General features: G+C 43.6%; 1 protein-coding gene across 2 annotated transcripts in view; it reads right to left on the reverse strand.

The window, feature by feature from the left end:
• Positions 1-16549, reverse strand: part of SHISA9 (shisa family member 9) — a 349401-nt gene that overhangs the window by 20731 nt on the left and 312121 nt on the right. For both annotated transcript variants that reach the window (XM_068969222.1, XM_068969221.1), the window contains exon 3: positions 4507-4662. In XM_068969222.1, coding sequence (XP_068825323.1) covers positions 4507-4662 — 156 coding nt within the window. The remainder of the gene's footprint in view (positions 1-4506; positions 4663-16549) is intronic.

The following is a 16549-nucleotide window of genomic DNA, read 5'->3' on the forward strand; positions in this document are numbered from 1 at the left end:
CACGGACTGTACAGTCTATGGGGTTACAAAGAGTCAGACACAACTGAGCGACTTTCACTTCCTTCAGTTCAGGGAGGTTTAGCCTCTTACATTTCCCTAGTGTGTGCTAACATTTTACAATAACTGGGCAGGGAACACCCTGGGAACAGAGACCATTCTGCAGCCACATGATATACAGGACCAGATGTTACATTCCCAAATCCCTCGTGAATCACAGAGAGAAAGGAATTCTGTTTAAACATGAATGAGTGTGATTTCAACAAGCAAACAGTAAATAAAATACAAGATTGGTGTTTTTGTTTAGTCACTAAATAATGTTCGACTCCTTGTGACCCTCTGGACTGTAACCTGCCAGGCTCCCCTATCCATGGGATTTTCCCAGAAAGAATACCAGAGTGGGTTGCCGTTTCCTCCTGCAGAGGATCTTCCTGACCCAGTGTCCTAACCCATGTCTCCTGCTTTGGCAGGAGAATTCTTTACCACTAAGCCACCAGGGAAACCCAAAATATATGATAAAATAAAATAGAAGGGAAGGCCTGTTTTGGAAGAATTTATCTCAGGAACTACCAACAGTTCCCATTCTGAGCTGGTAGTGAATGAATGAGACATATTTCATGGCCCACAGGTATTCTAATAACTAAAATGAGTAGAATTGTTTCATTTTCTAATTTTAAAATCATAACGGAGTTTGGAAACTACAGAGTTCAACTTCTTCATTTTTCACACAAAGAAGCCGAGGCCAGGAGATTTCAGTGACCAAAACCCCCTTGAGGTTCTGAATATTAAGGCCTCCAAGAGATTTTCCAGAAATATTTTTGAACTTGGCAGTTAACCCTAAAGGCTGTCCAAGCCTCTCCTTATTGACTGAATTGAATTTTTTAGAAAATGAATCTGGTTATCAGACACTGCAGAACTTTCCACAGCAAACCATTTTTTAAACAACTCTCCTGGGTGGTAATGATTTTGTTAATGAAATGCATTTCATCCTTCACACCACAGTCATATTATGCCTTAATAAAGAACCCTTGAAAGAACATTTATTATGGGATTTGCATTTCATTTGGGCAGGCAGACTCTGGACTCCTGGGTAACCCACTAGGCAGGCAGCCACTCAGTCTGCCCCACACTGGACCTCACAAGACCATCTGTGACTCAGATAAAGCCTGTGAACTCCTATAAAAGAAAAGAAGGGCAGCAAAGAAGAGGGCCACATCAATCATATCCAGGATTGAGGAGGGTTCTTCTTTTGAGATCCTTCAAAGTTTTTAGAAGATATAGGGGTGCTCCCTTCCAACTAAGCTATTCTTGGGTTGGGGTCAAAGATAAATTCATTCATTCATTCAGCAAACGTTTCAGGAGTGCCCTCTTTGTGGGAGAAAAGGTTACTCAAAGAATGATGAATAAACTTTCAGACTGCAAATTTAATTCCAAGTGCGTTGCAAACATTTGCTGTACCAAGGAGCCCTATGTTAAGCCAGGACAGAATCAAGGAACTCTGCTGGAAGATCCGTTTATGATTTATCCAAGAGCTACAGGGTGCTGAGGGGGAAGGAAACACAGGGCCTAAGTGAAGAAATGAGTTGTTTGGGGTAATGGGACCTGTTCAAAAAGAAAAAGATGCCTGGGTGGGATTTTTTTAATGTCAAAAGAAGAATCAAATATAACAGCAGATGCTAGTCATCACCTAAATGCAAGACTCAAGAAACGGAGGTGGACAACCGCGTAGTGCATGAAGGCTTCTGCAGGGACATTGGCACAGAAGCCAAGACTTCTCTCCTAGGCAACAGCCCTCATCCCTCGCTTGTAATATCTGAGTCTATTTGAACATGCTTAGGATGTATGTGCTATACAAACACGCAATACTGAATAGAGGGAATCTACGGTCACTGCTGCTGTCTATGGGGTCGCACAAAGGCGGACATGACTGATGCGACTTAGCAGCAGCAGCAGCACGGTCACTGCTGGGCTTCCCTGGTGGCTCAGATGGTAAAGAACCCACCTGCAATGCAGGAGACCCAGGCTCAATCTTGAAGACTCCTGGATAAGGGAATGGCAACACACTCCAGTATTCTTGCCTGGAGAATTCCATGGACAGAAGAACCTGGTGGGCTACAGTCCATGGGGTCTCAAAGGGTGGGACATGACTGAGTGACTAACACTTTCACTTAATGGTCACAGATGTAGATAAGGATTGAGTTGGGTGGAGAAATTCAACAGGAAACATGGGGTGCTGGTATGTGAGAGCTTGTGAGACTTGGGATTTAGGAAGCACAAGCTGTATCCTCAGAATTATAAGCACCCCTCAAACTCTCTTCAAAAGGTTCCATTCAAAAGTCCTAGGATATCAGGGGATATAAATTCCTGTAGATAGATTTCTAAGCTCCAAGTTTGGGCCTGACTGTCTGCAGGGCACCAATATGCTTGTTTTTTGAATCTGATGTCCATAGACCATAGTTATGACACAGCCTAGCCATGTGATCATGTCTGTGCTTTAGTTTCTGTCCTTAATGTGTATTGAAATTAGGATATTTCATACTAGAATTGATCTGCAGAGTACATCATGAGAAACGCTGGACTGGAAGAAACACAAGCTGGATTCAAGATTGCCGAGAGAAATATCAATAACCTCAGATGTGCAGATGACACCACCCTTATGGCAGAAGGTGAAGAGGAGCTAAAAAGCCTCTGATGAAAGTGAAAGAAGAGAGTGAAAAAGTTGGCTTAAAGCTCAACATTCAGAAAACAAAGATCATGGCATCCGGTCCCATCACTTCATGGGAAACAGATGGGGAAACAGTGGAAACAGTGTCAGGCTTTATTTTGGGGGGCTCCAAAATCACTGCAGATGGTGACTGCAGCCATGAAATTAAAAGACGCTTACTCCTTGGGAGAAAAGTTATGACTAACCTAGATAGCATATTCAAAAGCAGACACATTACTTTGCCAACTAAGGTCCATCTAGTCAAGGCTATGGTTTTTCCTGTGGTCATGTATGGAGTTGGACTGTGAAGAAGGCTGAGCACAGAAGAATTGATGCTTTTGAACTGTGGTGTTGGAGAAGACTCTTGAGAGTCCCTTGGACTGCAAGGAGATCCAACCAGTCTATCCTGAAGGAGATCAGCCCTGGGATTTCTTTGGAAGGAATGATGCTAAAGCTGAAGCTCCAGTACTTTGGCCACCTCATGCGAAGAATTGATTCATTGGAAAAGACTCTGATGCTGAGAGGGACTGGGGGCAGGAGGAGAAGGGGACGACAGAGGATGAGATGGCTGGATGGCATCACTGACTCAATGGACGTGAGTCTGAGTGAACTCCGGGAGATGGTGATGGACAGGGAGGCCTGGCGTGCTGTGATTCATGGGGTCGCAAAGAGTCGGACACGACTGAGCGACTGAACTGAACTGAACTGATCCCATCTCCAAAGAGGAGCTTGGCAGAAGGGGGAGAAACTAGAATGAGAAGCTGATAATAAAATAAAGCACATGGTCTGGGTGTCTTCTGTTTGCCCCAAAGCTTGGTTTTGCTGGTAGTGCTGTTTCCATCCTATAGAAAGTGGCCATGAGTCATTTGTTAAGCAGTCTGGGTTATCATCAAGGTCACCGTCACACTCCATCATGTATGAATCAGAGGAACCGACTGAATCCCCACCCCAGGGCTGTGGGAAGGGAGTGGCAAGAACACAGGCTCTGGAGTGATAAAAACACAAGCGCAAACTGCCCACAGGCTGCTTGACTTAGGGCAAGTTAAATTAACCTCCTCAGTCTCAATTTTCCTAATCTGAAAACTGGGGCAATATTTATGCCTTCCTCTTTGGATCACTCTGAGAAAATGAGGCAACGTTCTGTAAGAACGCCAATGCAATGTCCCAGACTTGATAAGAATGCAGATATCAGGAGCTCCAGGCTGTCCCTTCAACCTGGAAATATTTACACCTGGAAACCAGAAGCTGCCTGAGATAGGAATGTGCAGGCTTCCCGACTTCTCCAAGGGAGGCTAGACTGGGTAGATGGTGAGCGTCTGCCACTAAAGGGCAGGACGTTCAAAGACCAGTGCCCTGGATCCTATGTCCAGGTTCCCTGAGGATTCACTAGGGCAGATGTTTGATGGTGAAGGGGCTGAGGTATCCACAGGATCAAATGAGTATCCATGTTCTCCTCTTCCCCCATCCACCCTGCCCCACACAGCAAGGTAGGACTTGACCTGGGGTCGAGAGAAAACAGCTAAGGGGCTCTGGTCCTTAGTAAACTGTGTCCCAGGTACAGAGACCCAGAATATATTAGAGAGAGAGAGAGAGAGAAAGAAAGAAAATGGAGAAAGAGATGCTGGATGGATAGATACATGGTGGATAGATAGATACATTGTAGATGGATAGATGATGGAGTCAGATAGATGGATAGATGAGAGAGATCAGAAAGATAGAAAGTGGAGCAGAAAAAAGTTAGAGATAAGGAAATGTAGAAGGAATGGAAAAGTACAGGACAGAGAGAAGAACAAAATGGTGCTTACCGACTGCCTTCAAGGAGGCGTACTTGTTGAGCTCTTTGCCGGGCGGCTGCTGTTCGTAAGGGTTGGAGATCTGGCCCAGGCTGGGATAGGAATGCGGGTGGCCCATCTGCTGGAGCAAAGGGGAGGTGGGCACTGCGTTGTTCATCTGAGTTGTGTCTGGAAGGGAAGAGAACAGAAGGAGATGGTCATCAACCAGGCGGGTAAGAACTATCCACCCCCACCATCGCCACACCCCTGGAGACCAAAACTCCCCACCCTCTAGGGACAGGAGAGTGAGGGCAGCCAAGGATGGGCAGGAATAATGGCATCAGTCAGCTCTGCAGTCATCACTCGCGAGCAGCTGAGGATGGATGGATGGGGAAGAGCATGGATGCACCTGGAACATTTCCACCTTCCCCAGTTAAACCTAAGTCCTGTCACTGCAGGGGATACTCTTGTGATTGAAGCAATATATGTATAAAAGGATGACCAACTTCAGTAGCAGCCAAAGAAATGCAAGTCAGAACAATGGAAGGCCACTCCTCTGCCAAGAGATTGGTAACAATTAAAAGGACTGAAGAACAATCTGGCAAAGACGCCTGGACCCTGGGCAGTCTCATAAACTCACGGTAGATACGCGATTTGCTATATCTGCAGAAAGGAAGCAGGTAGTGTGTGTGTACGGAAATTTAAAATGGTTGGCGTGGGTATGTTCACCAGATAATGCCAGTTCTAAGGATGGTGAATTCAGAAATATAAGCATCAGAATGTGAGGGTGGTGATTCCCTAGTGGTCCAATGGCTAGGAATCCATGCTCCCAATGCAAGAGGCCCAGGTTCAATCCCTGCGCAGGGAACTAGATCCCACACACTGCAACTAAGAGTACATATGCTGCAGCTAAAGATCCCACATGCCACAACTAAGACCAGGAGCGAGCTAATAAAAAAATAAATATCTTAAAACATAAAAAAAGGCGGGGGGGGGGGGGGAAACGGAACAGCAGGGCTTCCCTGGTGGCTCAGTGGTAAAGAATCTGCCTATCAATGCAAGAGACATGTGTTCAGTTCCTTATCTGGGAAGATCCCACATGCCATGGAAACAGCTAAGCCCACAAGTGCTGTAACTATGGAGTCTGTGTTCTAGAGCCTGGGAGCTGCAACTACTGAGCACAGGAGCCGTAGGGCCTGAGCTCCACAGCAAGAGAGGCTACTGCAATGAGAAGCCCTCACACCACAATTAGAGAGTAGCCCCCCTCCACAACTAGAGAGTAGCCCCCTCCACAACTAGAGAAAAGCCCTCACAGCAACAAAGACCAACACAGCCAGAAATAAAAGAGTAGATGAAATTTGAAACTGAAAGGCGCTCAGTCCTGTCCAGTTCTTTGCGACCCCGTGGACTGTAGGCCGCCAGGCTTCTCTGTCCATGGAATTCTCCAGGTAAGACTACTGGAGTGGGTTGCCATTCCCTTCTCCAGGGGGCTCTTCCCAAATAAAATTTTAAGTAAGTAAATAAAATAAAAAACAATCATATATATATATAATTTTCTTTACCCTTTTAAAAATTAATTAATTAATTGGAGGATAATTACTTTATGATATTGTGGTGGGTTTTGCCATACATTGACATGAATCAGCCACAGGTGCACTCGTGTCCCCTCATCCTGAACCCTCCTCCCACCATCCTCCCCACCCCTCTGGGTTGTCAAAAAAGAATGTGAGGGTATTTGTTAAGAGATGTGCATTGCACCATTGTTTGTTAAGTGAAAAATAAAAACCACACAGAAACCACTTGAACTTCTATCACTGGCAATTCTTAAATTATTGTACATCTGCATTAGGTACATAATATGAACATACGTATGAAGGGATATCATTCCGCTCTTAGAAAAAAATGAATTAAAAATCAGTTAACTATACATTCAAACTGGAGAGTGTCTTATGATTTGTATTGGTAAGGGGGGAAAAGCAGATGTCAAAGTAATGCAAATAACAGTGTTTGGTTGAAAGAGAAGAAAGTCTGCATATTTTTGTGTGCTGCGGTTTGCAAAACTAGGTAAAGACACACAAATTGAATATTGGGTACTTCGAGGGATTGGGATTCACGGGGAGAAGGGGTCAAGACATTTTTCCAGAGGAAATACTCTTTGTGCTTTTAAAGGTTTCTGTCTTCACCCCAAGGACAGTGGGACAGATGGACTACGGATGGACCGGAGCCAAGTGGAAAGTGGGAGTCACAGAGTCCGGTGAGGTCGTTCGGGCTGAGATAAGATAGAGGAAGCGTGGTTCTCCCCATTCCCAGGAAGCACATCTGCAGATACAGATCAACACAGCGGTAGTTGCTTCTGGTGCCTTGAGAGATGCCCTTAACCCGCAAGTGAGTCCCAGCTATTTCAGCTGCTAAGAGCTCATAAAGAAAGAAAGATAGCGCTAAGTCGTATTCAACTCTTGCAATGCAACAAACTGTAGCCTGCCATGTTCCTCTGTCCATGGGATTCTCCAGGCAAGAATACTGGAGTGGGTTGCCAATTCCTTCTCCAGGGGATCTTCCCGACTGAGGAACTGAACCCAAGTCTCCTGCATTGCAGGCAGATGCTTTACCGACTGAGCTACATGGCTTCCCCTAATATACAGAAATTTGCTCTTGGCTGATGTGAGCCACCATCTTGGGCTTAATCTGTTTGACAGACCTCACCCCCAACACCCCAAAGTGGGTGATGACAAAAGCTCAGCTGACGCTAAGGTACTGAGACCAGCCCTTGCCTCAAGGTAGGGATAACTCTATGGAGCAATGCAGGCTCCAGAGCTCCCACAGGTTGGGACAAGGTTTAGAGCAGGCATCAGTAGGCTATTGCTGGAAAGAATCAGACTATAAATAGCTGAGGCTTTGCAGGGCATCCAGGCTCTGACAACCACTCAACTCTGCCCTTGAAGCAAGAAAGCAGACAGCCATTATGCTAACACAGGGGCATGGTTGTGTCCGAGTAAAACTTCATTTACAGACACAGGGGCAGCTGAATTTGGTCCAGGGGCCATAGTTTGACAACCCCTGGTCTAGACTTTATCTGAAACTGAGATCCCCATCCTGGTGCGTCTCCTCTTTTTTCTAGTATTGTTTCCCTCACGACCTTAGAAGCGTGTGTGTGTGTGTGTGTTTCACTCCATCAGAGTCTCATACACCTGAAGCTGTCTCTCAAACACTGCTTCTAGACGATTTGACCTGTGACATGTATGGAATAAGTTTGGCTTTAGAAACCAATACACTCAAATTGGGCTTCCCTGGTGGCTCAGACAGTAAAGAATTCACCTGCAATGCGGGAGACCTGGGTTTGATCCCTGGGTTGGGAAGATCCCCTGGAGAAGGGCATGACAACCCACTCTAGTATTCTTGCCTGGAGAATTCCCATGGACAGAGGAGCAGGCTATAGTCCATGTGGTCACAGAGTCAGACATGACTGAGCAACTAAGCACACACTCGAATGAGAAGAGGCAGAGATGCCACAGCTGAGACACAGAGATAAGGAGAGTATTTATATCACTGCACATGCATGGGCCAACCTACAAGCCCAACTGTCTAATGGGAATATCGCCAAACAGAAGCCAAGTCGCCCAGCTGCTGGCCAGCATCTGAGGAGGCAGGCATGTCCTTCTGCTGTGACAATTTTTTGGCTGGCATTCAGCTGGGGTGGAAGAGTCCTAAGATTAATGGAGTTAGGGTGGAAATGCTGGCTCCCATAAATTACAGCTCTGCCTGTTGCCTGGACCCCGAGATCCGCTGACATTTTCATCCCTAGAGCAGCCTGCTAGGGAAGTCTGTGGGCTTTCCCCTGGGCATAGCCAGCAAGTCATGGTTTGTTTCCAAATGTTGGTGTCATAGGAAGAGATTTGCCTTAAGTTCTCATTGTTTGCTGTTCTGTGGGTTTCTTCCCCCTCCCCGCCCCCCGCCGCCCCGCAACACACACATATGTATTTCAGTAGACAGCTACTATTTTGTGTATTCAGAACCATCAGTTCCTTCAGCACACTGCTTCATCCCGGTTTGACTCATGTAATGAGCCGTCACTCACAATAACTCTCTTAGTTTGGGCTTTCCCATAAGTCACTGAGATTAGGACTCAAGTACAAGCAGAAAAACGTCTACTTCTGCTTCACTGACTATGCTAAATCCTTCGACCGTGTGGGTCACAACAAACTGTGGGAAATTGTTAAAGATATGGGAGTACCAGACCACCGTACCTGTCTCCTGAGAAACTTGTATGTGGTCAAGATGCAACAGTTAGAACCAGACATAGAACAACTGACTGGCTCAAAACTGGGAAAGGAGTACAACAAGGCTGTATGTTGTCACACTGCTTGTTTAACTTATATGCAGAGTACATCATGAGAAATGCCAGGCTGGATGAAGCACAAGCGGGAATCAAGATTGCCAGGAGAAATAGCAACAACCTCAGATATGCAGATGATACCACTTTTCTGGCAGAAAGTGAAGAGGAACTAAAGACGCCCCTGAAGAGAGTGAAAAAGGAGAGTGAAAAACTGGCTTAAAACTCAGCACTTAAAAAATGAAGATCATAGCATCCGGTCCCATCATTTGGTGGCAAATAGATGGGGAAAAATGGAAACAGTGAAGATTTTATTTTCTCAAGTTTCAAAATCAGTGTGAACAGTGACTGCAGCCATGAAATTAAGAGGTTTGCTCCTTGGAAGGAAAACTATGACAAAGCTAGACAGCATATTAAAAAGCAGAGACATCATTTTGCTGACAAAGGTCCATTATAGCCAAAACTGGTTTTTCCAGTCATCATGTACAGATGTGAGAGTTAGATGATAAAGAAGGCTGAGCATCGAAAAACTGATGCTTTTGAACTGTAGTGCTGGAGAAGACTCTCCAGAGTCCTTTGTACTGCAAGGAGATCAAATCAGTCAATTCTAAAGGAAATCAACCCTGAATATTCATCAGAAGGACTATGCTGAAGCTGAAGCTCCAATAGTTTGGCCACCTGATGTGAAGAGCCGACTGACTGAAAAAGACCCTGATGTTGGGAAAGACTGAAGGCAAAAGAAGATGTAGAGGGTGAGATAATGGGAAGAGCATCACTGACTCAATGGACATGAATTTGAGCAAACTCCAGGAGGTAGTGAAGGATAGGGGAGCCTGGTGTGCTGCAGTCCATGTGTTGCAAAGAGTCCTACATGACTTAGTGATTGAACAGCAACAATCAGGAGATACTACAGAAAAGGAAGTAGGGGAGAGGCAGAGAATACAAAAGGCAGATAAAGAGTGCAATGTCTGCAAGGGGGCAGTGGTGAAGAATGGGCATCTAACCCCACTCTAGCCTTCTGATAAGTGGTGTCGAAATTCTGTCAGCCCATGGGCAAGAGTCCCTGAGTATTTATATGCCAGTTCCCATCAGTCATTTGAGGGCTGCTTCTGAGATACGGTAATTCCTCAGCACTTGGAACCTGCCACATTCATGGGCAGAGAAAGCCCCAGTAGCCAGAGAAACTCTTACTCAGAGATGTATGTAAGAGCTGGCAGTTGGAAATCAGGTCAGAAACCTACCCCTCTGGTCACACAGTGAGCGTGTGGTCCAAATCAAACCAACCACAACACCTTCTTCTCACAGTGATTGGCCCAGATGTGAGCATGTGATCTAGGCTGGACCAATCAGAGTTCTTCCCTAAATTTTTTCTATTGAGGAGCTTTGAAGTCAATGAACCAGGAGGCCATGAATTCAAGTGGAGAAAGTCTTCCTTCACTGTGAAAGAATAAGGACAAAGAGAAGTAGTGCAGGAGATGGGGAAGCTCCTTCCTAAGCGAGCTGGTGTGCTTTGAGGTTACTGGCAAATGCAACATAGAGTTCTGACAAGTGCAGTTGTCTGGATTCCTTCCGGAAAGCTGAACTGATCAAAAGAGAAGCTTCCCATGGGGTCTATGGAGTACATCAAGATGAAATGGGCATTGGCCCTAGATTTCCTTTTTCTTTCTTTCTTTTTTAACTGTGCTGGGTCTTTGGTGCAGTACATAAGTACTTCTCTGGTTGCACTTCTCCGTAGTTGGCCTTAGTGGGATCTTAGTTCCCTGACCAGGGTGGGAACCCATGCCCCCTGCTTTAGAAGGTGAATTCTTAACCACTGGGCCACCAGGAAGGTCCCAGCGCTAGGTTTTCAATAGAGTTGCAGAAGAAATTTTAAGCAGCAGACTGCCTGAATAGTGAGTAGAGAATACCCTAAGACTTCAACAGTTAATTAATTATCTTAACAGCAGTTGTTTTTTTTTTTTCCTGAAAATATATTCCAAGCTAGTTGAAGAGCTGACACCACCTAAGCCCATCATCCAGTGGGAGCCCTTACTCCCATCTCTTTGCTCCCTCAGTCCCAGATCCCATCCACTATTGTTCAAACCCTGTAACCAGTCTTGCCAGGGGAAAGCTAAACACTTCATTAAGGGAAAAGAAATTTGTAGAGAGCTTCCTTATCACTTGGGATAGCCTTTTATATTATTAGACAGACTACTTAATGCATCAGTATAAAACACTTGCTTTTGAATGACTTCTTTCAAGTGAAAGTTGCTCAGTCGTGTCTGACTCTTTGCAATCCCATGGACTGTAGCTCACAAGGCTTCTCTGTCCATGGAATTCTCCAGACAAGAATACTGGAGTGGGTTGCCATTTCCTTCTCCAGGAAATCTTCCTGACTCAAGGATCGAACCTAGGTCTCTGACATTGCAGGCAGATTCTTTACCAGCTGAGCCACCAGGAAAGCCCCAATTTCTCCCTGTCCTGAGCTAACTCAGGGGCAGCGAGTAGTTACTTAATGGAAGTGGGTAGGACCGAACTGGCCCTCCAAAGGGATTCCTCATAAAGGAGGAAGAGCCTGCCGCAGAATCACGTTCCTGCTTTCACATTCAGGACAGCAGGAGGCAAATTTCTGGCAGTTTTAGATAGCCATATTGTACTAGCTTCCAGGCTTTGATTATTCAGAAATATTGAAATCCAGGCGCAGAGCAGCAATCAAGAATTATTAAACAGACTTTGGTGATTGGGTTTTTTTTTAATCTTATATTCATTTTACTGAACAGGAAACTGGACTGGACCTGACAACTCAGATTCTCTGTGAGTTTTGCACAGATATATCCAGCTAAGGGGGACAAACAAAGAATACACATGAGGTAAGCTTAGGTTGGCATCTAAGAAAAACAGAACAAGGGTGAGTGAAGAGAGGAGTGGGTGAGACCTGGGTTATCTACAAATCCTCTCCTTGACAATCGAGAGAAGAAACATAAAGACAGGTAGCTAAGTTGATAAATATTTGGCCATATGCATATAAGTAGTATGTATACGTGTCTATGCATGTGTATGTATATATATACATTATATATAATATAAATAATCACATATTGCATAATGTAGTAATATAATAATATAATAAATATATAGGTATATAAATATAAAACATATTTCAGATAACTTTATAAATCATACATTTATATATTATATACTAAGTATATAAATATTATATTTTATAATTACATATTATGATGGACTAGACAGTCCATGGAGCTCTCCAGGCAAGAATACTGGAGTGGGTGGCTTTTCCCTTCTCCAGGGGATCTTCCCAATCCAGGGACTGAGCCCAGGTCTCCCATATTGTAGGTGGATTCTTTGTCAGCTGAGCCACGAGAGAAGTCCAAGAATACTGGGGTGGGTAGCCTATCCCTTCTCCAGTGGATCTTTCCGACTCAGAAATTGAACCAGGGTTTCCTGGATTGCAGGCAGATTCTTTACCAACTAAGCTATCAGGAAAGCCCACATATTATGATAAATGCATATTTTTATATGTAGTATATTTATGTAGTAAATATATATTATGCAAAAGAAATCATGTATAGATATATGTACCTATATGTCACAAGTATATAATTTGTATATAAAATATATATATAATGTATAATTTGGCTTTCCTGGTGACTCAGTGGTAAAGAATCTGCCTGCAACGCAAGAGGCCTAGTTTGGATTCCTGGGTTGGGAAGATCCCCTGGAGGAGGGCATGGCAATCCATTCTAGTATTATTGCCTGGGGAATCCCATGGACAGAGGAGCCTGGTGGGCTACAATCCATAGGGTCACCAAGAGTCAGACACACGTGAAGCAACTGAGCATGCATGCAGGCATATAATTTCTTTTGCAGACTCATGACCCTAGAGAGAGTCTAGTAGGACCAGCAATGTCTAGCTGCCAGCCGTGTTGTTTCTCTTCTAGACACATCTCAGCCCCAAAGATATCTTACCCACCTCATCTCTGTAGAAGGGCACTTTCTACCCAGTGTCACAAAAAAATTTTCCCTGCTTAATCATAATTTTGCAACTCCTTCTTTTTTTAAAAATTTTATTGGAGTATAGTTGATTTATAATTTAGTGTTCATTTCTGCTATACAGCAAAGTGAATCAGTTATACATATAATGTATCAACCCTTTCTTTGTGACTCCTTCTGATCCTTAGAAATAACTGATGAGGACTTGCTGTTCTTGGGTGATGCATTCTGTCAAGACCCTCAGTCAGCAAACAGATTGATGACATCCCATCCTCTCTCCTTCCTAAGACAGAAAAGAGAGCCTCATACACTTAATCAGTTTCAAAGAAAGTTAAGATACACTTACTCTAACTGGAAGTAACTAAATGGTGGTTACCAAAGTAACTGCCATATAAGTACCGTTATTATGAGGTACATTTTAGTTACTAAACAGACTAATGAGTGCAATCAAGACAGACTCACTGAAGTAAAAATGCTCAGTTACAAATACTGGGATGATGCTCTAATTTTCTCAGTGGAAAAGAAGCAGATAACAACTATCAGAAACCAGAGCAGTCTGGCTCATGTTGGAGGGAAGGCAACAGTATCAAGCTTTGCAAAGCATGAAACAAGGAAGAATAGCACAGAAAGGAAAAAATGGCCAAAGCGTGTTGCTTTGTGGAGCAGGTATTACCCATCACTTGGTAAAGAACGTTTCATGCACTATCTCCTTAAATCTTCATATCAATCCCATGGAGTAATGATATAGGGACAACATACCTTTTAAAATAAACTTTTACTGTAGAACAATTTTAGATTTACAGAAATACTGCAAAGACAGCACAGAGTTTCCATATCCCCAGACCCAGTTTCCTCTATTATTATTAAATTACATTAGTAGGGTACATTTGTTACAATTAATGAATCGATACTGATATATAACTATCAACTAAAGTCCAAACTTTAGTCAAGCTTCCTTGTGCTCAGTTGCTCAGTCGTGTCTGACTCTTTGCAGCCCCATGTATTGTAGCCCGCCAGGCTCCACTATCCACAGAGTTTTGCAGGCAAGAATACTGGAGTGGGTTGCCATGCCCTCCTCCAGGGAATCTTCCCCATCCAGGGATTGAACCCTCTTCTCTTGCATCTCCTACACTGGCAGGTGGATTCTTTACTACTAGCATCACCTGGGAAGCCCTCAAGCTTCCTTAGTTGTATCTAATGACCTTTTTCTGTTCTAGAATCTCATTCAGATAGCACATTAAATTTAATCACCACCTTTCTTTAGGTCTGTCTCTTGGCTGTGAATTTCTCAGGCTTTTCTTATTCGTGATGACTTCGACAGTTTTGATGAGTACTGGTCAGATATTTTGTAGAAATGTCCCTCAGGTGGAATTTGTCTGATGTTTTTCTCATGACTAGACTGGGGTTATGGGTTTGGGGGAGGAAAACCAGATACGATGACATTCTCAACATATCAAGGATACCTTTTATGATGACATCGCTATTGATAGTAACCTTAATCACTGCCTGAGCCAGTATTTCTCGTTTCTCCATTATAAAGTTACTGCATTTTCCTCTCTTTCCACATCATACTCTTTGGAAGAAAGTCACTATTCACAATCCACAAGTAAGGAGCGAGGAATTACGCTCTGCCTCCTTGAATACAGAATGTCTACATAAATTATTTGGAATTTTTTGTCATAGGAGATTTGTCTCTTCTTCCATTTAATTTGGGCTTCCCTGGTGGTTCAGCAGTAAAGAATCTGCCTGCAATGCAGGAGATGCAGGAGACATGGATTGGATCTCTGGGTGGGGAAGATCCCCTGGAGGAGGGCATGGTAACCCACTCCAGTATTCTTGCTGGAAGAATCCCATGGACAGAGGAGCCTGGCAGGTTATGGTCCATTGGGTTGCAAAGAGTCGGACATGACTGACGGTCACTGAACATATACCCCATTTAATTATTAATTCAACTATATACATATATATATATCACACATATATGATATTATTAATGTGGACACATGGATATATATTTCATACTTTGGATTATAATCCAATACTATTTTATTTTGTTTTTTCACTCAAATATTCCCAGGTCTGGGGAATCTCCTTCAAGTGGCTCCTATAGCCCTCCTCTTTTTTTGTTTTAATAACTTCCTTATTTTCTAATAATGCAACATGCCCAAGGTTCATCTTGTTTATTTCCTGCCCCATCCTAGAATCCATTTCTCCAAAGACCCTGGCTCCTTTTCTTGGAGGATGATGTTAGAAACCAAAACATGGGTCCTAAGGGTACTCGTGGCTTTTAGTCCCTCAGCTGACTAAGGAAGTCAATGTGTATATGCTGACTCATATACAGATACTTATCTATGAATATTTACCTATGTAACCGTCTGTATCTATCTTAAGCTAAACATGAATTCATCTTGATATCTCCAACTCCAATCCATTATCATATGGATCATTCTAGCCTTCTCCCCTTGCTCATTTGTAACCTCTCACCCTAACAATGAGAAACCCGACTCCCGGCCTCCACCATCTATTTACTTAGTTGTTTAATTACAGTATGCATGTCTAGCAATATCAGAATTGTTAACCTATGAGCCTATGGGAAAACAACTGTACCAACTAGAATACAGTCTTAAGGACAAGTTTTTTTTTCCAAATTATTTATGCACTTTTCTTTTGCTTTCCTGAGTATATAAGCTTTATTCTGGATGGCCATGGCACCCATATAGCTATGTAAGGCTAGGAAATCAGGATTTATTAAAGAAAGAACACAAAAATAGTGATGATGATATTAATTAACGATAAAGAAGGTGAAAGCACACTTACATACCTACTGAACAGAAAGGTGCTATTGTGCGCCAGGCACTGTTTCATACACAGACTAATGTACTATTTCATGGACTTCCCAAGTGGCTCAGTGGTAAAGAATCTGCCCGCCAATGCAGGAGCTACAGGAGATGTGGGTTTGATCCCTGGGTTGGGAAGATCTCCTGGAGAAGGGAATGGCTACCCACTCTAGTATTCTTGCCTGGAAAATCTCATAGACAGAGGGGCCTGGTGGGCTACAGTCCATGGGGTTGCAAAGAGTTAGACAGGACTGAGTGACTGAACACAATGTATTATTCCAAGAGCCCTTATGATATACTATTATTATTAGCTACATTTTGCATACTATTAGCTACATTTTGCATACAGAGGTTTCGTGGTTTACCCGAAGTTACATTACTTGAATAAGGCAGAGCCAAGCTTAGAATCTGGTAGTCTGACTCTAAAATCTGTGATCTTCAGCACTCCTTACTGCCTCAAAGGGCGTTAAATGCAAATTTCTGACATTCAGAAAATGATTGTGCAGCTAGACAATAATAAAATTTGTCATGATATTGACTTTGGAAGGTAGTTTTTACTAAATACTTTTGTCTCTACTCTTCGGCATATTAAAGATCACACTTGGTTTGCCAGACCGTAGCAGTCATGTTCTCTGATCTCTCCCTCTTGGCTCATCCACTTATTCCCGCACACGTATTTGAGTGTCTCTGGCATGCCAGGCACTGTTTGCTGGACAAATTCTACCTCTTATACTACTTACTGGTGGCTCAGATGGTAACAAACCCGCCTGCAATGCAGGAGACTTGGGTTCAATTCCTGGGTCAGGAAGATCCCCTGCAGGAGGAAATGGCAGCCCACTCCAGTATTCTTGCCTAGAGAATTCCATGGACAGAGGAGCCTGGCGGGCTACAGTCCGTTCGTTGGGTTGTAAAGAGTTGG

Source organism: Capricornis sumatraensis, chromosome 3 (assembly GCF_032405125.1).
Source record: "Capricornis sumatraensis isolate serow.1 chromosome 3, serow.2, whole genome shotgun sequence".
NCBI classification, from domain to species: domain Eukaryota; kingdom Metazoa; phylum Chordata; class Mammalia; order Artiodactyla; family Bovidae; genus Capricornis; species Capricornis sumatraensis.